General features: G+C 39.8%; 1 protein-coding gene and 1 non-coding gene across 3 annotated transcripts in view; one reads left to right on the top strand and one right to left on the bottom strand.

The window, feature by feature from the left end:
• Window positions 1-2,540: 2,540 nt before the first annotated feature.
• The window catches only part of EEF2KMT (eukaryotic elongation factor 2 lysine methyltransferase), a 104,702-nt gene continuing 81,861 nt past the window's right edge, over window positions 2,541-25,381 (bottom strand). For both annotated transcript variants that reach the window (XM_053472123.1, XM_053472122.1), the window contains 3 exons: window positions 24,277-24,569; window positions 23,088-23,237; window positions 2,541-2,760 (listed from right to left, as the gene is read on the bottom strand). In XM_053472123.1, coding sequence (XP_053328098.1) covers window positions 2,633-2,760; window positions 23,088-23,237; window positions 24,277-24,569 — 571 coding nt within the window. In that variant the 3' untranslated portion in view covers window positions 2,541-2,632. The remainder of the gene's footprint in view (window positions 2,761-23,087; window positions 23,238-24,276; window positions 24,570-25,381) is intronic.
• LOC128502499 (small nucleolar RNA SNORA35) lies at window positions 5,763-5,892 on the top strand. Its single transcript, XR_008355131.1, has one exon. It is a non-coding gene; the product is annotated as a small nucleolar RNA SNORA35 (small nucleolar RNA).

Raw genomic sequence — 25,381 nt, 5'->3', positions numbered from 1 at the left:
GAAGGAAGGGGGCGGGGTCAGTTGTCACAGTGATTACAGGGAGGGGGTGGTAAGTAGGAACTGCTGCTGTGAGTCACTGAAACGGTTTATATAATGAGGGGTTTTTCCAGAGCGTTTGCTCTGAAAAAACCCTCATTTTATAATCGATAATAATCGATTCAACTAATCGATAATGAAATTCGTTGGCAACGAATTTCATTATCGATTATTATCGATTAGTTGTTGCAGCCCTAGTGTATACCAATATCTCTTTATGGTTTTAAAGAAAATGGCATTCCCAGATGATTTTATTCAGTGTATTAATGTTTTATATACGTTGTCTTTTAGCGAAATCTTAATCAATGGCTTTTTAACTCAGAAAGTCTCTCTTAAATATAGGGGGAAGCAGGGATGTCCACTTTAACCCCTTCCTTTTGTCTGTGCCATTGAACCCCCTTTTAGCCCTTCTACATGGGGGATGGGGGGGCAGGGGTACAGGTGAAGGCTCTGGGCTACATGGATGACGTTAGTGTATATTGCACAACCCCAGAGTCCTTGAAAAGAGCTATTAGAACAACTGAGTATTTTACGTGTGCCTCTGGTTTTAAGCTGAATCATAAATGTGACTGTTTTACTATTGGTGATTGGGATGGCAGTAAGACACCTGCTGTCCAGACCCAAGGTGACAGTATTCAAATTCTGGGAAAGATCATAGGTTATTGCTTTAGAAAAATTAAACCGCAAAATAGAGTTATGGCAAACCCGAAAGCGGACAATGGAAGGGAGAATTTTAATCACCAAGGCTTGCCCCCCCTCCTCCTGGATTAACTCGTATCTTTCCAACAGTTTTTTCTCTGTGTCTTTTGCTGGAACTCTCTTCCTCATGCTGTCTGACTCTCACCAACTCTTCCCTCCTTCAAACGCGCCCTAAAAACTTTTCTCTTCAGGGAAGCCTACCACTGGCAAACATCAAAACTTCTCTCTCACCCATTTACAACCCTTATCTCGCCCTACATTAACGTCATTCAATGCCACGCAGTCCTCACCTCCCGTTTCTCACCCCTTATCCACCTAGATTATCATTATTTGTAACATTTTCATCTTTGTACAGCGCTGCAGAATCTGTAGGCGGTTTATAAATAAAGTATAATAATAATACTCTCACCATTAATGATGTATTTAGGAGTGGTATTTCCTCCTTCTGACTTGTACGCAAAGAAACTTATGCATGTTTGTTTTATGTTTTTCTGTAACTCCAGAAGTGAAAAATTTAACCCCTTAAGGACAATGGGCGGTCCCTAAACCCATTGAAAACAATGCATCTTGAGCCCATAGATGTACGGGCTTTGTCATTAAGGGGTTAAAAGAGAAAGCGTGCAAACAAAACGTGAATGGTGGTAAGCCTGATGTGAAGCACATTTTATATATAAAGTTTTTTACTATGTGCTTTAAAAACTTTTACAAAAATGTACTTTTGCTTATTTTTTATGCTACGCTGGCTACGCAGTGGCTGGTCATATTTTTAGGAAATATAACTTTTACTGTCTCTTAACTCTCCTGTGCTTTTAAATCCACCAAAGCAGTCTGTTATCTTAGAAAAAAAACTATACAATTTTATCACCTCCAAGACTTTAGCAAGTGGCATAATACTCTCTCAGAGTCCAGAAGAGTTTGGCAGAATGTATGTTGCCACTTTCTAGCCAACTTGCAGAGAGATCTTGCATGGCAGGTAGTGCACAAATGCTTGTCTATTATGCAATTTCAGCATAGGAGAGCTCTTGGTACCACTTCTTAGTGCCCCAGTGATCAGTGTACACAAAATGGGACAGTGTTGCATATATTTTGGAACTGCTTTTATGCACAGGACATATGGAAAAGGCAGGGCCGCTTTTAAAATTGATTTGCGGCCTTCGGTTTTTAAACTATACAGTTGTTTTATATGGCCTTTTTACTTGTCCCATAGTTCACCAGTCGCGTATTTTATGGATTATGATGAATAGTATAAAATAAGCAATTTGGAAGACCAGGAATATTTTATTGCTTAATAAAGAACGTATAGACCCTTCCATTAGTCTTAAGATGGCTTTAACCGACATGTACACACACTTCCAGCCGTGTGCTAGAGAGCAGGCCCCGCCAGTCCAGCTACAGCGTCCTAGTGCTATCTTGTGCCTAACTATGGGGGCTATCGTGCTGTACATCTGCCTTTGTGCCTGTGTCCTGTTTGGTCATGTCTATAATCTGTACTTGTCAGCTTCTTTAAAACAGACCATATCATATTACTATTCAGCCTGCATTGTTTCATTTTGCCTGTCTGTAGCTTCCTTATGGTAATGATGCATCATGGGGTACAAACTGTGCCTGCTTACCCAAGCCCTGACAACGATACTGTAAAAATGTGGCCAAACACAAATAATTGTCAAATTAACAAAAGAGGCACCAAAAGTAACACAGCTGCATGTATCCACTTTGTTTTTAACTTTTTAAAAAAAGCATTGATATAGAGTAAGAATAAATATGAGAATCATGTAAAGGAATCTAATTGAAAGATCATTAGCCTGTTTAAGATAATGTTGATGTTTTAATTTTATATAAGGTATGTATAAATACAACCATTGTATTGCAAACTTACTAAAATAATAGTTAAGATACTTTAGTCTTTTATGTTAACATTTAAATCATCCAAATATATTTTCAATATTTCTGCAGTGTAGTTTCTATCACATGGAAAGAGAATCTTCATAGGTCCAGGAATCACTTGAAAGTTCATACCAAGTTCGCCTAATTAGAAAGAAAAATATAATGAATTATGAGGCAAATTTGAATTCCTATTATAAGCAATTAGCTCTTAACGTTCATTTGTCAGTTTCAAATGTTATTTAATGAAAATGTCAAGTCTTTATTATTGTAGTTACAGTTTCGTCAAGAATGTAAACATTTATGCACTATACACAAATATACAAGTTGACAATGCTGTCAATTTTCTTGCCTATCAATTTTCATACTAGAGGTGTTCAGACACAAGGGTATAGGGAAAGGCCATTTTAACCCCTTGATGACAATTGCCGGTCCGGGCACGTCACTGAAAATCGTGAAGATTATGACAAATTGACGTGCCAGGACCGGCACGTCTTTAAACGGGTGAAAAAATCGATCCGTGATCGATTTTTTCACTCAAACGGTGTTGCTCTAATGCCTCGACATCGAGGCATTGAGCAACACCAAAAAAAAACATTCCCGCCCCCCCCGATCGCTCCTAGGAGCAAAAAAAAACATGTTTGAAAGACTGCACGTCTTTCAAACATGGCGGCGCCCGCCGCCGAAAAACGGGTTTAGGAAGCGATCGCGAGTCGCTTCCTTTGCTTAGCTGGTGTTGCTAAGATGCCTCAGTATCGAGGCATCTTTGCAACACCTGTTTAGCAAAGGAAGCGACTCGCGATCGCTTCCTAAATGCTCAACTTACCTTCCCGGTGCCGGTGTCTTCGAAACACACGTGGTGTTTCAAGATGGCGGCGCCCATCAAGCCGGGGGGCGGAGCCTGCTGACATCATCGGGGGGGTGTTGCTGGATGTCATGGACATCCAGTGAATAACACCCCTAGTGGTCAGATCACTCATAAGAGTGATCATGATTTGATAAATCAAAGGCAATGTTTTCTAAACATTGCCTTTGATCAGTATTGGATCTGCCCCCCTCCTTCACTTGCTTCTAGTGAGGGAGAGAGACAGATCGGTGTGTTCTGGTATTTCAGGTATTCCCTAATAAAAAAATATATATATTGATCCAAAGGCTCTTATAAGAGCCACCCATATAATATTAACCCCTTCATTGCCATTGATCACTGCATAAACAGTGATCTTGCATAGTGGCAATTGTTTTTGGGGGGTTTTTTTTTTTACATTTTTTTTTTTACTTTTTTTAGGTTTTTTTTTACTTTTTTTTAGGTTTTTTTTATTTTTTATTATAGCCATTAACCCTTTCCTTCCCCACTATTTTTGCTGCAATTCTTACCATGCAGCGGTATACGGCTGAGGAGGCGTATGCCTTTTTGGCCACAGATTCTGAGGCCACTGATACAGCGTCAGATTTTGACGTTGGTCAGTTCACAGATACATCTAGTGATGTATCTGTGGCTGTTAGGACGCCTGCCACACGTAGTCGTGGCAGTGCACCAGAGGCATGGGTAGCGCCTAATAGGTACAAGCCAGCTATCCCTCCTTTTTCTGGAATTCCTGGCATCAATATTGATGTTACAGGATTCACTCCACTGCAATTTGTGCAGGTTTTTTTGGGAGACGATGTCTTGGGAGACATTGTCACACAAACAAACATTTATGCCCAGCAGCACCGTGCTGCTAGCCCTAATTCTTTTTGGGCAAAACAGCCATGGACTCCCATTGACGTGCCAGAATTTCTTAAATTCTGGGCACTCACAATGTTAATGGGCATTATAAAAAAGCCCTCCATCCGCTCCTACTGGAGCACCAGCCCCATCTTTAGTACCCCCATTTTTGCCCAAACTATAACTAGGCAAAGGTATGAAATGATTCTTCGTTTCATGCATTTCAGCGACAACAGCCTGTGCCCCCCTAAGGAGGACCCCCAGTTTGATAGGCTGTACAAAATCCGCCCCCTGATTACCCATCTCGCTGCCAGGTTTGCAGAGGTTTATACACCTGGAAAGAATATCTGCGTGGATGAATCCCTAATGAAATATAAAGGAAGGTTGGGATTCAAGCAGTATATTCCTTCCAAGCGCTCCAGGTATGGAGTGAAGGTGTATAAGCTCTGCGAGAGCAAGACAGGATATACTCATGCCTTCCGGGTATACGAGGGTAAGGATAGCTACCTTGACCCTCCAGGTTGCCCAGATCATCTGGGCACCAGTGCCAAGATTGTTTGGGACCTAATATTCCCCCTTATGAACAAAGGCTACCACTTGTATGTAGATAACTTCTATACAAGCGTCCCTTTGTTCAAGCTGCTGTATTGTTTCGATACGGTAGCTTGCGGTTCTATAAAAAAGAACCGCTTGGGTTTCCCACAACGCCTGGTACGAACCCGGCTAGGAAAGGGGGAGACCTCAGCTCTACGCCAAGAGGAGCTTTTGGCATTGAAGTTCAAGGACAGAAAAGAGGTGTGCATGCTGAGCACCATCCACGATGAAAGAACCGTGGAGGTTTCTGTCCGTGGCAGAGCTGGGGTCACTAGAAAGCCAGTGTGCATCAGGGCCTATAACAAGCACATGGGTGGAGTTGATCTGTCAGATCAACTCCTACAGCCCTACCTCATTATGAGGAAGACAAAGGCCTGGTACAAGAAGGTTGCAATTTATCTAATGCAAATTGCAACCTATAACGCTTTTTTGCTGCACAAAAAAGCAGACACTGGGCTGAAGCTGTCTTTTTTGCAGTTTCAGCTCGAAGTAATTTCAGGTATCTTGTACCGTGATGCACCTGGTCCCCAAGTAGTGATGGGAACCAACAGAATTGGGGCTACCCATTTTATTTTTAAAATCCCCCCTACAGCAAAGAAGCAGAATCCCCAAAAGAGATGCAGGGTATGCTACAGCAGGGGGCAAAGAAAGGACACCACATTTTACTGTCCAGATTGTCCTGGAAAACCTGCACTCTGTGTCGGTGACTGCTTCAAGCTGTATCACACAGTTTCCCATTTTTAGTTTTTTTTTTGTTCCTGCTCCATTTTTGTATTTTTTTTTAATTTTTTGTTACATTTACTGTTTTTTAGCTTTTATTTGCTCCACCATTTTTAAGCGTTTTTATTTGCACTGTCAAGTGAACCCTGTGTCCATTCCGTGGCATGAGGGACCACTTAAGGTGCTAGATCAAATCCCTTCTTGGAGATAGGCCAGGCTTTCTTGTAACCTGTCCCTACTGATAGTTGGGTACAAGCATTTTTCTTTACCCAGATGTAAAATTCCTACTGAATTTGAATTGCTCATGTTCCAAATGTGGCCCTTTTGCCCCCAAACAATCTGACAAACCCATGCATGTGGGGTATCAATGTACTCAGGAGATGTTGCTGGACACATATCGGGGTGTTGTGTGACAGCAACATATACCAGGAGCTGTAATTTCACACCTGAAGTACAAAGTATGTGAAAAAAACACCAAAAACAATTACTATCCCAAACTTTGACAAGGGTTGGTGGTAGGATTAGTGCATGGAAAGGGTTAAACTATCAGCATCTAAAATACCCTGGGGTGTCTAGTTTTCAAAAATATATGGTTTGGTGGGGTAAATTTAATTTGCTGGCTTCAAAGATGCCCCAAATACCACATAGAGACAGAATTACCAGATTCAGAGAAAAATGGTTTTGAATTAGCAAAACGCTACTTGTACTTATTGCCCCATAACGTGTAGAAGAAAGCAAAAAAACATAAAAACATTGGGTATTTCTAAACTCGGGACAAATAGTAGAATCTATTTAGCAGGTTTTTTCAGTAGTTTTTTATGATGAATAAAAGATTTTTCAAATAAAAGTGAGAAAATGTGTTTTTTTTTCAATTTTTCGTCCTATTTTATTATTTTTATTATAGGAAATTACATCATATGAAAAAAATTTTGGTGTCTGAAGAAAGCCCTTCTTGAAAAAAACAATATATAACTTGTGTGGGTTTAGTAAATGGGTTAAGAGAAAATTACAGCTAAACACAAACACCGCAGAAACGATAAAACAGCCATTGTCACGAAGGGTACAAAAAGTAAAATCAGCCTTTGTCACGAAGGGGTTAAAGGGAAGCAAAATATATTTTTAAAGATTGTCTAAGGCCTTAAGGAGAGGGCTGTTTTTAATCTATGTACCCTTTGTGGCCAATGGCATTTTTAACTTATTATTTTACAATTTTGTTAGCATCTGCACTATTGTTTGTTGTCTTATTTTCTTCCTATATACAAGTGCCCCATTGTGTAGTTTTCTAATTTTGGCAAGGCATTGGAGAGTGCTGAAATTGGGCTGCAGATATATACGGGGAAGTATTTATTTATATATATCCCTGTCAGCGATTCAGGCAGGGTATCGGTTTCGGCATCGGAGCTGTGTATCGGCACCGATACCGGCATCGGTACATCCCTAATTTTATTAGATCTTTTCATGTGACAATGTAGAGTAGTGAGTGTACAGCCTGTATAACAGTGCTGTCCCCTCAAATATAACTCAACACACAGCCATTAATGTCTAAAGCTTGGCAACAAAAGTGAGTTGTTGTCTATCAGCAACATCGTAGATTTCCTCCAATCAAAGGTCTGTCTCCAGCCACACGAAAAGGTCCATGTGGCAGATCTTAGCTCTCTATCGAATGAACAGTTATCTGCATCCTTGGATCTCTTGTTTCATGAAAGCCATCTCTAGACTTTGTCCATTCAAGAGGCCTCCAGTGCCCTCCTGGGACCTGAATTTGGTCTTATCTAGCTTAACTTCTCCTGTTGGAGTTGGTCCTGTTAATAGCTTTAACATCAACAACAACAGCAGAGATCCAGTCTCTCTCCATTTTAAATCCATATCTTTAAATGTTTGAGGATAGGGTACTTTAGTGTACCCCTCCAGAGTTTCTTTATAAAGTATTGTCACCATTTCATCTTCATCAAGATATTGTCCTTCCTGGTCATTCCTAGGGTGAGGACAAAAACGGGAACGCCCGCTCCATTGCTTGGATTCCACGCAGATGCTTGGACTAATACCTGCAGAAGACTGCTCCATGGAGAAGATCTTTAAATCTGTTTGTCTCCTTTTCTGGAGCTAGGAAAGGTCTTAGCGTTACGAGGTCCTCTATAGCTAGATGGTCAATCTAGGCTATTTCTGAAGCCTACAGAGCTGCTAATAAAGAACTTCCAACGATACACCATGGAATGCATAAACATAGGGGAGAAAAAAAGAATAAAAACACTAGTGTAGTACGTAAGTACTGAATAATAATTTAATGTGGTGTCTAATCCACTCACAAGTGGGCTGCACAGAACGAGCTCATCACGGATTTCAGTCGAAAATTCTGTTTTAATATCTTCTAAAATCTCTAAAAAACAAATGGACCGGCAATAATGCAATATTTTCCACAGCAATTATCTCAAGTAAGGCACAAAATTCACCCACAGTTCGACGTGGCATTACTAAATGAATAGAGTGCACAAACGTTTCAGGATGAAATGATCAGGATCAGCAAATGTTCCAATGTGGATCAGCAGGTGTTCCGGTATATTTATACTGTATGTCTCTGGGGAAAGCTTGTGAGTGGATTAGACACCACATTAAATTATTCAGTATTTACGTACTGCACTATTGTTTTTATTCTTTTTTTCTCCCCTATGTTTATGCGCTCCACGGTGTATCGTTTGTCTATTTAACCCCTTGATGACAATTGCCGGTCCTGGCACGGCACGTAAAAGCATGTGCTTTACGACAATTGACGTGCCAGGACCGGCACGTCTTTAAACGGGTGCAGAAAGCGATCTACTTTCGCTTTCTGCACCCAAAAAACGTTGCTGAATGCCTCGACCTCGAGGCATTCAGCAACACCGCGATCGGCACGAAGGGGCCATCTCTGGCCCCTCCACGTGGCGTCAACAACCGCCATACTTTGTATGGCGGCGGACGCCCGTTTTAAAAGCGTTTAGGAGGCGATCGACGATCGCCTCCTAAACTTAGATGGTGTCGCTGGAATGCCTCGATCAGGAGGCATCCAGCGACACCAAACACTTACCTTTTGATGGGCTGTGACCGCTCCGGAGAGCGGTCACAGCCGCAGCTGCCGGTGATCTTCGCCATCAAGTAAGATGGCCGCCGTCCTTTAACAGGAACAAACAAATTTTCAAAGTTCGCTAGATGGTCCAGACCATCTAGTGAACTTTGGCTCCACTTGCAGGTTGAATACAGGTACTGCATTCACCATGCAAGTCAATGGAGCCCAGCTTTCTAATCACAGTGTGATTAGTAAAAATAAATTAAAAAATAAAATAAAATTGATAATAATTAGAAAAAAAATAGTAAAAAACTAGTAAAATGTAAAAATCATTTCCCACTGATGTCACTATCAGGGGAACCTCCAAGTTGAAAAAAAATGTTAAAAAAATGTAAAAAAAGACAAAAAAATAATATATATATATATATATATATAAAAAATATATTTTTGTGAGCAGGTCCTAAAATTTGCATATTAGCTTAAAACAATTCTCGCATGGAAAGAGTTAAAATACTGGCATATTAAATGCCCGTGGGGTGTCTACTTTTAAAAAAGGTATGATTTGATGGGGTAAATTGAATGGGCCAGGTTCAACAACGTCCCAATTAACACAGGGGTAAGGATGGCCACACATCTAATTTCAAATTAGAAAAATGCACACGTACCAAATGTGGCCTTTTAGTTCCCCCCAAAAATGACACACCCATGCATGTGGGGTATCACTGCACTCAGGAGATGTTGCTGAACACATTATGGGGTGTCGTGTGACAGCGGCATATACCAGGAGCTGTAAATTCATACATAAAGTAGGTGTGTGTGGGAAAAATACACACACAAAAATACTACTGCAAACTTTGAAAAAATGCTGGTGGTAAAATGTGTGCATGCAAAGAGTTAAAATACCAGCATTTAAAATACCCTGTGGTGTCTAGTTTGAAAAATATATGGTTTTGTTGGGCACACTGAAATGGCCCGGCTCAAAGATGTACCAAATAGGGCATGGGCAGTGGATTCCCAAATGCCAAAGTTCAACATTGAAAAATGCGCATGCCCCAAATGTGGCCCTTTTGCCCCCAAACAGCCAGGCAAAATCATTCATGTGAGGTATCTATGTACTCAGGAGATGTTGCTGAACACATATTGGGGTGTTTTATGATAGTGACATATACCAGAACTTTTTAATTCATACCTGAAGTAAAATGTGTGTGGAAAACCAAATGCAAAAAAATGACTACCACTAAGTTTGACAAAGACTGGTGGTAGATATGGTGCATGGAAAGAGTTAAAATACTAGCATTTGAAATACCCTGGGGTGTCTAGTTTTCAAAAATATATGGGTTTATTGGGCACACTGAAATGGCCCAGCTCAAAGATGTACCAAATAGGGCATGGGCAGTGGATCCCCAAATGCCAAAGTTCAACATTGAAAAATGCGCATGCCCCAAATGTGGCCCTTTTGCCCCCAAACAGCCAGGCAAAATCATTCATGTGAGGTATCGCTGTACTCAGGAGATGTTGCTGAACACATATTGGGGTGTTTTATGATAGTGACATATACCAGAACTTTTTAATTCATACCTGAAGTAAAATGTGTGTGGAAAACCAAATGCAAAAAAATGACTACCACAAAGTTTGACAAAGACTGGTGGTAGATATGGTGCATGGAAAGAGTTAAAATACTAGCATTTGGAATACCCTGGGCTGTCTAGTTTTCAAAAATATATGACTTGATGGGGTAAATTGCATTGGCCGGGTTCAAATATACCCGAAATGGCACGGGGGGGAAGAATTACCAGATTTGGAAAAAATGGCTTTGAAATAGCAAAACGCTACCTGTACTTATTGCCCCATAATGGGTAGAAAAAAGCAAAAAAACATAAAAACATTGGGTATTTCTAAACTCAGGACAAATAGTAGAATCTATTTAGCAGGTTTTTTCATTACCTTTTATAGATGAGTAAAAGATTTTTCAACTAAAAGTTAGAAACAGTCATTTTTTTCTAAATTTTTCACCATATTTTATAATTTTTTTAATAGTAAATAATACGATACAATCAAAACAATGTCATCTAAAGAAAGCCCTTCTTGTCCTGAAAAAAACAATATCTAATGTGTGTGGGTTCAGTAAACGGGAAAGAAGAAAATTACAGCTAAACGCGAGCAGCGCAGAAATGTTAAAAAGGCCATTGTCACCAGGGGAACAAACAGTAAAATCAGCCTTTGTCACGAAGGGGTTAAAACACTTTGAGGAAGAGTGTTGTCGGCAGCTGCTAACATTGGGGGAGTATTATTATTATTCTGGATTATACACGTGGAATTTTAGTTTTTTCTTGTTTTTTTGTCAATAAAGAACTTCCCTCTGGTCTCAAGGCTCATTCCACTCGGGCGGTCGCAACATTTTGGGCTGAGGCTGCTGGAGCTCCAATTGAGCAAATTTGCAAAGCTGCTGTTTGGAAAGGTGTTCATGCCTTCGTCAAGCATTATCGTCTGCAGCCTGCCAGTCTGGATGAAGAGTCTCGGAGTCCGTTGTTTCTTTCCCTCCCTAGTGTCTTTTATATCTCCTATACTACCGGGAGTGACAGTGACCTTAGAATTTCTTTTCCTTGTCACTTCCCAGTAGCAATTTGTTGCCCTCCCTAATAAAGGCTTATTTTTTCCGTATTTTGGTCTTTCGTATTCACTGTGGGTAAGGGGAGGTTCTGGGGATTTTATTCTTTCCTGCCCTATTCGGATAGGCGGAGCCATCTCCTTTGCTACCGGGAAGTGACAAGGAAAAGAAATTCTCAGGTAAGAATTTAATGTTTCTGAGGAATATACTACTTCTAGGTGTATAAGCCTCTGCAAACCTAGCAGAGAGGTGGGTAATCAGGGAGTGCATTTTACACAGCTTGTCAAACTGGGGGCACAGACTGTTTTCATTAAAATGCATGAAATGAAGGATTATTTTATAGCTTTGCCTAGCCATGGACTGTATATAAACGGGGGAACGACAGATGAGGGCTGGTGCTCCAGTAGGAGCAGGTGGATGGATTTTTAATTATGTGCATTAGCGTTGAGAGAGCCCGGAATTTGAAATTCTGGCAAATCAATGGGGTCCATGGTTGCATTACTAAACAATAATTCTAGCTAGCAGCACGGAGCGGGTGAGCATAAAGGATAGATTAGAAGACAATGTCCCCCAATACACCATCTCCCAGAAGAAGCTACACAAACTTTTTCAGGTGCTCGGTTCTGGCATGTTGCTGGCAGAGTGGATGGATTATTGGGAGGGGCTGGGGATGACCCGGCTGTCATGATCCATAATGGTACCAATGACAAAATGGAAAAGGAAGGTCCTAAAGAATGAATTCAGGGAATTAGGAAGCATACTGAAGAAAAGGACCTCCAAGGTAGTATTTTCAGACTGTAGAAAAGGCAGCAGGAGATTAGGGAGGTTAATGCGTGGCTGAAGCCATAGTGTAGGAAGCACTGGGCTGATTTCACGTTTGGGTACAATCTTTATAGCCATGATTGCACCTAAGCGGAAGAGGGTCTGCTGTGCTGGGGGACAGAATGTTGGGGGGGATTTTAAACTAGTGGTGGGGGGAGGGTCACATAAATCTAGAAAATGGAGATAGCACAGAAAGAAGATGGGATTTAGATCAGAACAAGGGAGATGGCTATGGGGGAGGGGGCAAGATCAGAACAGAGGAGGTAATGTAATAGTAATACAAATTCACATAAAATACAAGACTCATGACAATATTAAATGTATGCTTACTAATGCAAGGGGCCTAAATAAAATGGGGGAACTAGAGGCAATAGCATACACTGAGCAATATGACATAATAGGCATACCTGAAACATAGTAGGATGAGACGTATGACTGGGCAGGGCAGTTAACTTAAATGGTTACATATTATTTAGGAAGGATAGAAAAAAAACAGAAAAGGTGGCGGAGTATTGTTTTTATGTCAACAATGAGCTAAAGTATTAACCCCTCCTGTCCCAGGGGTTTTTGGTTCCTCGAGTCCCAGAGAAATTGTGCCACTTATGTCGGTTCAGCGATTATTTTCCTTTAGTTTCCATAGTTAGATAATTAGCAGAAGTGGGTTTTTTTTTACATATTTTCCCATCCTCACAAAATTAGGTAAAGTGATGGAAAATCCCCTCCAAATTTATCAATTCAGGGATCCTGATTTTTAAAAAAAAATTATATAGAATTTCCATACTTTCCAGTCCACTTATAGGGAACATACTCTATGGTGTACGTTACTTTTTACAAAGCCGTAGAAGGTTTACATTAGGTATGATGGGATTGCAACTCTTATTTTATAGCAGAACAGGAGGCTCATATTTTGCATAACCTTCTTTACTGATCCTCATTGCAGAAAAGCAAAAACATACTTAAAACTAGAAACCAATCAGAACAATGCATAGGGTATATCAGTACTTCCCCCTCATAACATCATCCTTTCTTTACTGCTCCTCATGCAGCTCAGTCTATTTCATATTGGTGTGTCAATTTCATATTTACTTATATTGCTATTTATAGTGCTTTTTAGTTTGTCACATTGTTTGATTTATTTCCTCAATAACAGCGTCTGTGCTTTACCAATTTGGATAGTTTTTAGTTTTCCATTTGTATTTCATTGCTATCCCTTTTTCCTACCTCCTTTCCTTTTTGGAGGATTTCTTGTTTGCGTTTGGGCTCCCTGCTTTGTTCCCCATCTACTTCTGCTTTTGAAATTTTCATTTTCGTTGTTGTTACTCATTTCTCACTCCTTTTACCTGCCCTTTTCCTCCTCTTCTTCATTAGTCCGCCGGCCATCTTGGATCTCGTGAGATTCAAGCGGCCATCTTGGATCACAGTCACCTGTGTGGGTTTTTAGTGGTTTTTGGGAAATTACCTATCATTTGCCGTCTTCCACCTTTTACTTTTCTTTCTCAGTGATTTCTATTCGTTTTGCTGCCTCTCTCAGGATTTTGAGTCGCCATGCGACCCGCTTAGTTATAACGGAAGAGACAGCAGCAATCTTGGTTGTGGCACGAAGTTTCAGAATGTATAGTTTTTTCTTACTTTCTAGTTGACGCTACCAAGTTGGTGTTCAGTCTTTTGTTTGCTTATATCATTTAACAGGTGAGCCCTGTATGTTTACTGCCCCATTTATTGTCAGTTACCAGAGGGCAAGTTATTTGTAGTTAACCCATTACTATATTTTGTGAGTGAGCCTCACAGGTGGTCTTCTGCACTGGGTGAGCCCCAGTCTATTACATCCTTCTATTGTACCTTATGTTATATGGTATTATGGTATTTCTTATTTATCATGTCTGAGCCCCACACTGACCCTGTTCCCCTTCTGCTGACATCCAGGCTTAGATTCAGGTGGCGGTTAAGAAGGCCCTGGCTGGCCTTATCCTGGCCCAGTCATTATCAGCCTCATCTAAGGTCCCTTTCCATTCAGTTTCAGGCTCTGATTCAGAGAGCTCTGTTTGTTCACCCCCATCTAGAGACCTTGGAAAGAGTCCAGTGTTTCAGCCAACAAGGGTAAAAGCCCAGCTAAGCACACTTTTCAGCAAGACAATGTATGTATTCAGCCCCTTCGGAGGAGGCTCCTGATGGCTCTGCTCCCCTGCCCAGGGATGCTTGTGGATATTCCTCAGATGAGGATTCAGATTCTCAGATGGCTCCAGCATTTGGTTCGGGTGAGCCACTAACCAATTCGGAGTCCATGGCCCAATGCACGTATCCGTCAAATGCGGACTTAGTTTATAACCTCCGAGGAGGAAGTCCTTTTTGACCCGCGGTTTATCTACCACCCCAGGTCAGCTGAGTGGTCCCCTCCAGACCATATTGCCAGATACCTGCAGGTCTGGATGCGTAAGGCTCTAGACAAAGAGATGCGTAATCGCCTTTGAGTGGAATACCCCGCCCTACTATTCCAGGCAAGGTCACTGACACCCCAGAGTTTGACCACATAGAAGACTAAAAAAGAGCCTCATGGCTGTGCGATACAAATTGCTAGACGTATCAGGCGCCATGACTCAAACTTTTGTTTTAGCTGATGAGGCAGCAAATCGTCCTTAGACCCCTCCCTTATAATGGATTTGGTCCACAGAGGCTTATGCCTCCTAGGGAATGCCAATATGGCTGTCTCAGCTTAACACCGTAAAGCCGCCTTGGTTAGGATTGACGCTCACCTGGCGGATATGGCAGTGAAAGAATTGGGTCCCAGTTTCTGAACTGCGTAAACATGCAGGCAATTACACCACTCTAAATAGAGTGGAAACATCATTAAAGAGTTTTTCAGGCTCAAGGTATTTTTCACCGGGCTCGCAGACAACGGGGCCATACTGTCAGCCGTGGATCATTCCAAGGTCCCAGATTCAGTTATGGATCTAACCCCTCGAACCAGTCCCACCCTACATTTCGGGCCCCGTTCCCAGTCGTCCAAAGAGGTCATGCCAGGGGTGGCCGTAGTAAAAAAAGTTATTCATCTGGTAAGTCCCATACCTCAACTTTCTTCCCTTATGTCTCCGCTGCGTGCCGCGCGTCTTGCTCATTTTCAACAGATGGATACTTCAGACGGTATAAGGGTTTGTTATAGATTTTATATCTACCCCAACCCAACCTTGCCCTCCTACCCTCGTGTTTGCAGACCAAGAGACTCAGGCTCTCTTCAATTCAGAGATTTCTTTGCTCAAAGACAAAGGGTCTATAAAACCGGCCACAGGCCGACCAGGTTTCTTAAGCAATGCATTTCTACTCCGAAAGAAATCAGGAGAGTGTTGCCCGGTTTTAAATCTTCGAGTATCGAACAATGTTATTTTTTTTTTCGATATAGTCTCTATTATGTATGATTATGACATTTTCTATTACCAGATACTGTTATGGTTTCTCCCCTTTTTTCTTCTCAGCATGATCGCTATTCTGGGTGTCGAGGGCCGGCAAGTTCTCTGAGTTTTCGGGTTTCATAGTTTCGTGTTAATTCTTCCTGCACTCGGAAGCCGTTCATCAAAGAAAGAGGATGATGTCATGAGGGGAAGGATTTATATACCCTATGCACTGTTCTGATTGGTTTCCAGTTGTGTGTGTTCTTTCTTCACTGCTATGAGGATCAGTAAAGAAGGTTATGCAAAATATTCGCCTCCTGTAAAAAATATCCACAAAAGTATATATTTCCGTAAAGCTGACAACCCAGACAATCCTATCAGGGTTTTTTGGGGGCACTCTTAATGCAGCTATTTGACCATCAATCACTGTCAAAGGTGGCAGAAGAAATTATTTCCCGCGCTTTTTTTTTTTTTTTTTTTTTTTTTAAACCAACAGTTCTGTGTAGCTGCATCTCCTGATTATGGAAATATCCCACATCCTTAGTTCTTTTTTCTTCTAGAGGGCCATATCCATCCCTTACAAATAGTACTCTATAGGGTAGTATTTTTCATACTTTTGGCTTAACGGGTTAGAGGGTTGTGAATGGGTGCAGGGGGTTATACCTTTTAGATGTTGTGCTAGGGCAATGGGATGTAAGGTGTATTATTTTATAATTTATTTTATCTTTTCATTTTTTATTTTTTTTTGTATTTTTATTCTGTTATCAGTGCAGTATGGTTAGAGGTCCTCTTAGGGACCTCTTGAACATGTTATTAATGCCTGTAAAGTCACAATGACATAACTTAGCTTACTTTGTTAAATTTCTTTTAGTGATTTGTTTTATTGTTAAACAAAAAAAAGCACTTTTTTTTGTTTATCTTTTCAGCTTGTGAGAAGAGTGAGAAACATGGTTTCTCACTCTCCTCTCTGCACCGATCACACTGTGATCTCTATGCAAGTCTCCATAGACTGGGCATCACTGGGACCACCCGATCCGGCCGGTGACGTCGCGCGTAATGACGCGATGACGTCACCGCGCAACTTTATTAATAACTGACAATTGTCAGTTAAAGCGGTATGGGGGCATGCTGCTTAGATGCCTGTATCTCAGGCATCTAAGCAGCTACAGACACCCAACATATACCGTTGGAAAGGTAATCGCCTCGCCTTTCCAACGGTATATAGATTGTAAAATAAAAAAATATTAAGTTAAAAAAATAAAAAAGTTTAAAAAAAAGTTAAAAAAATGATTTGGGGGTCTCTAAAGGCAGATAAATAAAGATTAACCCCCTAATTAAATTATCTAAACATAAACTAGTTTAACTTTAAAAAAAAAAAAAAAAGTTTAAGTATTCTAGCTAAATGATCACTGTGGTAGCCAATGTTACCACGGTGATCATATAGCTATGAAAAGTCACATTCCCTTTTTAAAAATGGCCGATACTAAATTTTAACCCCATGATCCCTTTGATCATGGGGTTAAATTTAGCCAATGGTAGAGGAAGGCAATTTTTGAAATCCTGATGAACTGCAAATATTATTAAAATCAGCCATTTAGCCTGTGCGGTACGTGAGTAACCATCTCATCGCTGGAGCGCCTTGCATTTTTTACTGCAAAAACTTATTTTTGCTGTAAAAGTGATTTTTTTTCTCCCTTTACCATCATTTCTTTGGGATTGTTAGAGGAAAGAATGGTGTCTGCTTCTGTGAGTGAATGTATGGAAAGTATGGTGTGTGCTTCTGCGAGTGAATGGAGATATGAAAGGCGTTTGAATGGTCAGTAATTAAGGTTGAAGCCTTGACGTGGCATTATTGCTCACGTAGGAAGTTAAGTTATGGCACAAAAAGTACACATTTGCAAAAACTACACCCCTTGGCGCATCAAATGAGGGGCTGCATGTGTTTCTAGTACAAACCTGGAGTGCGCAAGACACAAATGAACATGTCGCTATGGTTAGAAAAAACATATTTTCTAGCCAAAGCGACATATTCCATCATTATTTGTGCACTCAACTTTTGTCCTAGAAATACATGTAACCCCTCATTTGAAGCTCCAAGGGGTGTAGTTTCTTGAAATGTATACTTTATGTACCCTAATTTAACTTCCCAGATGTCTAGACCACTTTAACTTCAGATATAGCAGATTGGAGAATCTTGTCAAAAATTGTCTTAAAACATTTAGGGGTGATGCCTGCATTTAGACAGCTCTAGACAGCTGGAAAGTTAAATTATGGTACATAAAGTATATATTTTCAGAAACTACACCCCTTGGTGCATCAAATGAGGGGCTGCATGTATTCGTAGCACAAGACTGGAGTGCGCAAGACATAAATGAACTTGTCGCTTTTAATTAATTTTTTTTTTTATTTTTAGAAGTGTGATATTCACTTATTTGTTGTGCACGTCAGATTTGTGATACAAATACAATTAAGACCTCATTTGCTGAAGCTGGGGGTCTAGTTTCTAAAAATATATAGTTTTGTTGCATATTTTAACATCCCGGGCAGCTAGAGCTGTTTAATTGACGGCAGCCATGCATTAAATTTAAATATGTCTTTTGCGATAGTCTAATAAATTTAACTTTTAGCTATAAAATATTAGAAAAACACAGTCTACTGTTCTCAATTTCTGTTTATTTTAGACCGGTTACCTACTACAAATATTTAGCAACTCAGCTTTTGATATTAGAGTTTAGAAAAATAACATTACAAACTAGTTTTTATTTCGGAAGTGAAAAATTACACTTTTTTCCCATTTTTGGCTTTATTTTGCAAACCTAATGAGACATACACATATAAAAATGTATATTTGGAATCTGCTAGGTATGCTGAAAAAAACAATATATGGTTTGTATAATTTATTCTCAAGAAATGTACTTCTAAACGCGTTTAAACGTGAGATGCACCAAAATGCCGAAAACCAGCTTAGCACCAGGGTGGGAAATGGCTTAGCAGCCAAGGGGTTAATTACTTGGACATAAATTGGGACAGAGGAACTAGTAGTTCCGCAAGGGGACTTCCCATTTGAATGGACACATCCGAAATGTGGCCTTTGATCCCGCAAACAACGAGACAAACCCATGCATGTGGAGTATCACTATACTTAGGAGATGTTGCTGAACACATATCATACTTTTTTTTTTTTTTTATTGTAAATGATATTATACAATCAGATGACATCTAAAGAAAGTCCTACTTGTCCTGGAAAGAAAAAAAACATAACTTGTGTAGGTTCAGTAAACGGGAAAGAAGGAGGTTACAGCTAAACACGAGCAACGCAGAATAGTGATGTCCGGATCATGAACGAATCGTTCATTTGATCCGGTTCTTTTTAGTGATCCGGATGAATCGGTTCACTAGACTGAACGATTCATTTGAAGCGGTTCAGTCTGTGAATCATGCAGCTGTAACCTGATCCTAGAGCTGTGAGTCATCTGCAGAGCACTCAGCCACAGACTCTGGGGTCAGGTTACAGCTCATTAATTCACACAGGAACGATGACTCAGAGTCAGATACTCGTTCAAAGAGTCGAATGATCCGAAGAGTCGAATGATCTGAAGAGTCGAATGAACCGAAGAGTCGAATGATTCGAATCTTACAGGGATCCGGATCTTACAAGGATCCGAATCTTACAGAGATTCGAATCATTCAGAGAATATTACTGATACCATACTTTTATAAATAAATACATTAATAATGTTCACACTGCCCCCAGGATTTAGATTCCCCTGAGTTTGCCCCCATTTATCTATAACTGCACCTACAGTTAACTTTATTAAATTAATTAAATTAACCCTCAGTCATCAGCATAAAATTAACCCTTATACCCCATCAACCATAACTGCCCCTGAAATTAACCGTAAAGATCCCATTAACCATAACGGCCCCTGAAATTAACCCTAAAGACCCCATTAACCATAACGGCCCCTAAAATAAACCCTAAATACTCCTTTAACCATAACTGCCCCTAAATTAATTGCATATACTCCAGATAAATTACCTAATAAATTGGTATGGTTGATGGGGTCTTTAGTGTTAATTTAGGGGCAGTTATGCTTAATGGGGTGTTTAGGGATAATTTAGGGGCAGTTATGCTTAATGGGGTCTTTAGTGTTAATTTAGGGGCAGTTATGTTTAATGAGATGTTTAGGGTTAATTTGGGGGCAGTTATGCTAAATGGGGTCTTTAGTGTTAATTTAGGGGCAGTTATGCTTAATGAGGTGTTTAGGGTTAATATGGGGGTAGTTATGCTTAATGGGGTCTTTAGTGTTAATTTAGGGGCAGTTATGCTTAATGAGGTGTTTAGGGTTAATTTGGGGGAAGTTATGCTTAACGGGGTGTTTAGGGTTAATTTAGGGGGCAGTTATGCTTAATGGGGTGTTTAGGGTTAATTTGGGGGCAGTTATGCTTAATGGGGTGTTAAGGGTTAATTTTAGGGGCAGTCATGGTTGATGGGGTGTTAAGGGTTAATTTAATGGTGAGGGTTAATTTAATTAATTTAATAAAGTTAGCTTAAGGTGCAGTTGCAGGTAAAGGGGAATGTAAATCCTGGGGGCAGTGATTATTAATGTATTTATTTATAACAGTATGGTGACATTCTCTGAATGATTAGAATGCCAATGAAGGCAGAGAGTCGTTCAAAGATCCGGATCTTACAATGATCCGGATCTTACAGTGATCCGGATCACTGTAAGATTCGGATCTTTGAACGACTCTCTACCTTTATTGACATCACTGGAGGCAGGGGGGAGGATTCATAATGACAGGGGCGGGGCCAATCGTTAGTGTGCCTGCACGGAGTTACGGAGTGATCCGAAGATCCGGATCATGAATCGGATCATTTCAGTGAACGAATCGAAATGATCCGATTCACTTTAATGATCCGAACTTCCCATCACTAACGCAAAATAGTGATGTCCGGTTCATGAATGAATCGTCCTTTTGAACCGATTCTTTTCAATCATCCGGATTAATCAGTTCAGTAGACTGTAACAATTCAGTTTGTGAATCATGAACTGCAGTTGTAATATAATCCTAGAGTGAGTCATCTGCATTGCACACAGACTCGGGTATCAGGTTACAGCTCATCGATTCAAAGAACCATTCAGAAGAACTTTGAGTCATCGGTTCAATGATAAAAAGGTTTTGTACCGTGTTAACCGTCGAGAAAACAGGAGAAAAGTATAGTTAAAATGATAACATTTATTGGCTAACAGAGTTTAATTGCAAGCTTTCCAGACCAAGTTGTTAGGTCCCTGTCAGTACTGATGGGATCGTTCCATACCCAGAGGGAGAGAAAAATATGGAAGATCAAACTAATATACCGTTTTAATACCCTACTCACTGGCCTCAACAGAGACAGAGAATTCATCTCCCATTATAACATTACAAACCATTAATTCTCTCACAATTCGAATTAACTACAAACAATTTATTCCTGGGAACATTTGACACCTTCATGGATCTGGCATATGTCAAATGGTTTTATGCCCCCTCTAACCAGGGAGTAAACTGACCAAGGATGCTTTGATTGAACCATATCTGTCCATTGGATCTCTGCTAGTCCAGCTAATTTACTGCTGAACAATTCCCCAATACCTCTGTGTCTTCTAAAGTCTTTGTTAACGTGTGAATTGTGCTTTTGTATTTAGAAAAGTCTCTGTTAGGTCCCTTCCTCAGGCATTAATGAAGCTAACAACTTGATCTCGAAAGTTTGCAATTAAACTCTAAGTTTGCCAATAAATGGTATCATTTTAACTATACTTTTCTCCTGTCATCGGTTCAATGACTCACTGAAGAGCAACTGTGAATCGAACACAATTATACTTTTATAACTAATACAGGATTAATCTTTACTGCCCCCAGGATTTAGATTCCCCATAGTTTGTCCCCATTAACCTCTAACTGCACCTTAAGTTAACCTTATGAAATTAATTAAATTAACTACTCAGTCCTCACCATTAAATTAACCCTAAAGACCCCATTAACCATAACAGTCCCTAAATTAACCCCCACCTCCCGTAACTTTCAGCACTCCAAATATTAATCTTATACTCACTGTGAGTTTAGTTGCTAAGTAATGTGTACTTTAGTTGCAGAGTAGGAGGATTCATAGACTATAATGAAACGGGTGGGGCCAATAGTCAGTGTGACTGCAGGGAGGTACAGGGAATGAATCGGTTCATGAATTGGTTAATTTCAATTGATTCAATGAATTGGTCGAAATGGACCGATTCACTTTACTGATCTTAACTTCCCATCACTACTGCAGAAATGTTAAAACAGCCATTGTCACGAAGGGGTTAAATAACTATTTTTCCTCAGTATATATTAAGGAGGAACCTATGGTAATGGATATGCAAATGATTACTTCAAAAAACTTGCAGACAAATTGTGATTGAATGACCCATGACAAGGTGCTGCAGCAATTAAAGAAAGTTAAAGCAAACAAGCCCACAAGTACTTAACCCCTTAATGACAAGACTGTTTCTTTGTCGTAGTACACTTTGGGACAAAGGCTCTTTTAACCCCTTCAGGACCGGGTTTGTTTTTTTGACCATGTTTGCACTAAAGGACCAGAGCAGTTTTTGTGCTTTTGCTCTGACTTTATTCAACTCTGACTGCCCACTAACTCATTTAGTGCACTTGATGGATGCATGTATTTTTTCAGCTTATGCAACTATGTAACTGCAAAGGGTAAATGCTGCAGTAAAAGTATGGATAGCTGGCCTATCCTCTCCTCAGCAGTACTGCCACAAATACCTGTCACAGGGGACCCAGCAGCAACAGATACAAGATGTGAACTGATCAACGTCAAAACCGGACGCCGAGTCAGCGGCCTCAGAATATGAGGTCAAGAAGGCATAAGCCTCCTCAGCTCTGTACCCGTGCTGCATCATTCTAAAAAAAAAAGTTTAGACAAAAATTCCTAGTGTGTAAAAAAAGTGCAGTCAGCGTTTGAGCTGACTTATCTTGGAACTGGATGGTTCCCCTTTTGATGTTGTGGTGACATTACTACAGTCTATTATTTTTTATATTATGTTATTGCATTTTTTTTTTACTATTTTAAAATTGAATATTTTTTATATTTTTTTTTTATGTTTTTATAGGCTCAATTACCCTGCACTTATGATCAACCTGCAGTGGGAGCTTAAAGGCCTCAGGAGGGTCTGGAAAGACCCTCTTGCAACCCTTTTAATTTGCTTCTGGCGAGCAACATAAGTGCTTGTGATTGCTCCGGGAAGCGATCATACCGCGTAACAGATTTTTTGTTGCCGCTTAATGCCTCAGCACGTCAATTGTCATTAAGGGATTACATTTTTTTTGTGGCATGATATTCTTGAACTCCATAGAGTTTTACATACACCAAAATGAAGTTTAAGTAAAAAAAAAAAAAAAAAAAAACTTGATAAAGACCTCATTGTGAGGTCGAAACGTTGTTGTCCTTCTCCTTCAATAAACCTGCCTGAGTGGAACCCTTGAGTGCCTGGAGCCTTTTTCTATTTTAAGTATAACAATGACATAATGCTTTCAGTGATACATACAGCAAGCATGCCTTACCAAGCGTTTTTTTAAATAACTTGTACGTCTCAGGATTTCGAACTGTAGATGCAATGAACACGTCTATGGTTCTTTTACCTACTGTGCAGTTGAACATTTCTTTTAGGAGCTTGGCTAATGAAACTGTTATCTCTGGGTCATAAACAACATCTGTAAATAAAATTGAATACTAAATGAGTTCAAAACTTACTTCATTTCAGTATGTTTTGATACTTATTACATATTAATGTGAAATTGATTGAATTTTCACTTACTGTCTTTGTAATTTGATTTTGCTACATTTTAAAAATCTTATACAACATAGATATGAAAGTACTGGTTAGATAAGTAATAAACAATCACATTGAAACAACAGGTAAAGGACATTTTAGTTTGTCATTTCAGAATATACCATGCAGGTCTATGAAAATAATTTTAAAGACATTTTACAGAACATTCTTACCAAGATAGATATGCATCTCAGTAGATTTACCTAATTTTCTTAAAATCCCAACAATTAATAAAAAAAGTAGTAACAACCTGGTTTTATGTCATTTTGTTGTCCTTTCTGTGCAGACCTAGAGGCGGCTATTGTTGTCAGTTGTGATATTTTGCAAGACTTTCCCTGCTCCAACACCACACTGAGCTAATCCTTAACTACTATGCTGATTTGGTCCATTCCTCCATAGACATTCATTAGTCAGAGTGTGTTGGCTGGTTGGGTAAGCCGTTGTATTGTTTACCACGGGCATTATGATAAGGAGTCATTGTGTTTGTCTAGTAGATTGGGTCCAGATAATATAGTTGGCTAATGGCTAATATGCCTGAAAACATAATACTATGCAAAACAGTTGGATACTAGTGATACAAACAAAAACAACTGACTGGAGCTTACCGTTAACAATCTAATCATATACCTTTACGTTCTATCAACTATTAACCAGTCATCCTAAAATAAATATTCGGTTGATCAACCATATATTGTTAAGGAATTCAATTTAAAAGGTTAAGGAGTGCTCATTCAGTTTTATCGTGTTTAGTAGCACACTTTTCTAAGCAACAACAGTCCTACAACAGGTTCTTTCATAATACCACAGCCAAGAATTTCAAGATAATTTAATGTTAATGTTAATCTAGACAATACTGTTTTATTCAAGTTATATTTTTATGCACATTGATCATAAAATTTTGCACAGTATTACAATCGTACCTGATGCAATGACCACATCAGCTTGGAGGTGTAAAAGCTGTTCCTTTGTAACAGACTGCCAGTCAAGTTCAATAACTGATAACTGGACAGCATTTCGAGTAACCACACTGGTTTTGTCTTTGACTTGACTTTTTTGTTCTTCTTCCAACATGAAGCCATTTATGAGGATATTTTCAGTCAGTTGCTTAAGAACCTTTGGGTGATGATCGCTGAACACATATTTCCTTGGAGAGCAGCTCTTACATACTGCAAGTCCGGTAAGGCCAGCTCCACTCCCAAGTTCTAAAATTATTCTAAAAATGAAAGGCATAATGTTAGCATTTTGCACAGTAAATATCAACTGTTTACATATATTTAACATTGGACAACTTTAATAAAAGAATATCTACCTTGAACCATACATTTGTAACACAAAGACAGGAGAAGGTAGCTTTATATATCATTTGAATAGCCCTGACGACATATAAGGGACAGGGCTGCATGTGGTTGTGAGGAGAGGGAGAGAGGGAGAGAGAGAGGGAGAGAGGGAGAGGGAGAGAGGGAGAGAGGGAGAGAGAGAGGGAGAGAGAAACACCTTTTCAATTGCTTGTTTACACAAATAGCCAATCACATGGCAGCAAGTCAATGCATTTAGGCATGTAGACGTGGTCAAGACAACTTGCTGAAGTTCTGGGACCTGGATCCTTTTCTCTGGCAGCCGGTGGACATAGAAACTTAAAAAGCGACAGCATATAGGAACCAGTAGGCCCATCCAATCTGCCCAACCTCTGAGTACTTTCCTTTAGTACCTGCCCTTATCCTATATCTAGCTTGGCCTTATGCCTATCCCATGCTTGATTAAATGCCTTTACTGTATTTACATCTACCACTTCTGCTGGAAGGCTATTCCATGCGTCCACTACCCTTTCCGTAAAGTTATATTTTTTTATATTACCATTAAACCTTTGCCCCTCTAGCTTATGACTATGTCCTCTTGTTGTGGTGGTATTTCTGCTTTTAAATAAACTCTCTTCCTTTACCTTGTTGATTCCCTTTCAGTATTTAAATGTTGCTATCATATCCGCCCTGTCACGTCTTTCTTCCAGGCTATATGGGTTAAGATCCT

The sequence above is a fragment of the Spea bombifrons genome, chromosome 7, assembly GCF_027358695.1.
Source record: "Spea bombifrons isolate aSpeBom1 chromosome 7, aSpeBom1.2.pri, whole genome shotgun sequence".
NCBI classification, from domain to species: domain Eukaryota; kingdom Metazoa; phylum Chordata; class Amphibia; order Anura; family Pelobatidae; genus Spea; species Spea bombifrons.
This window is presented reverse-complemented; position numbering and strand designations above follow the sequence as displayed.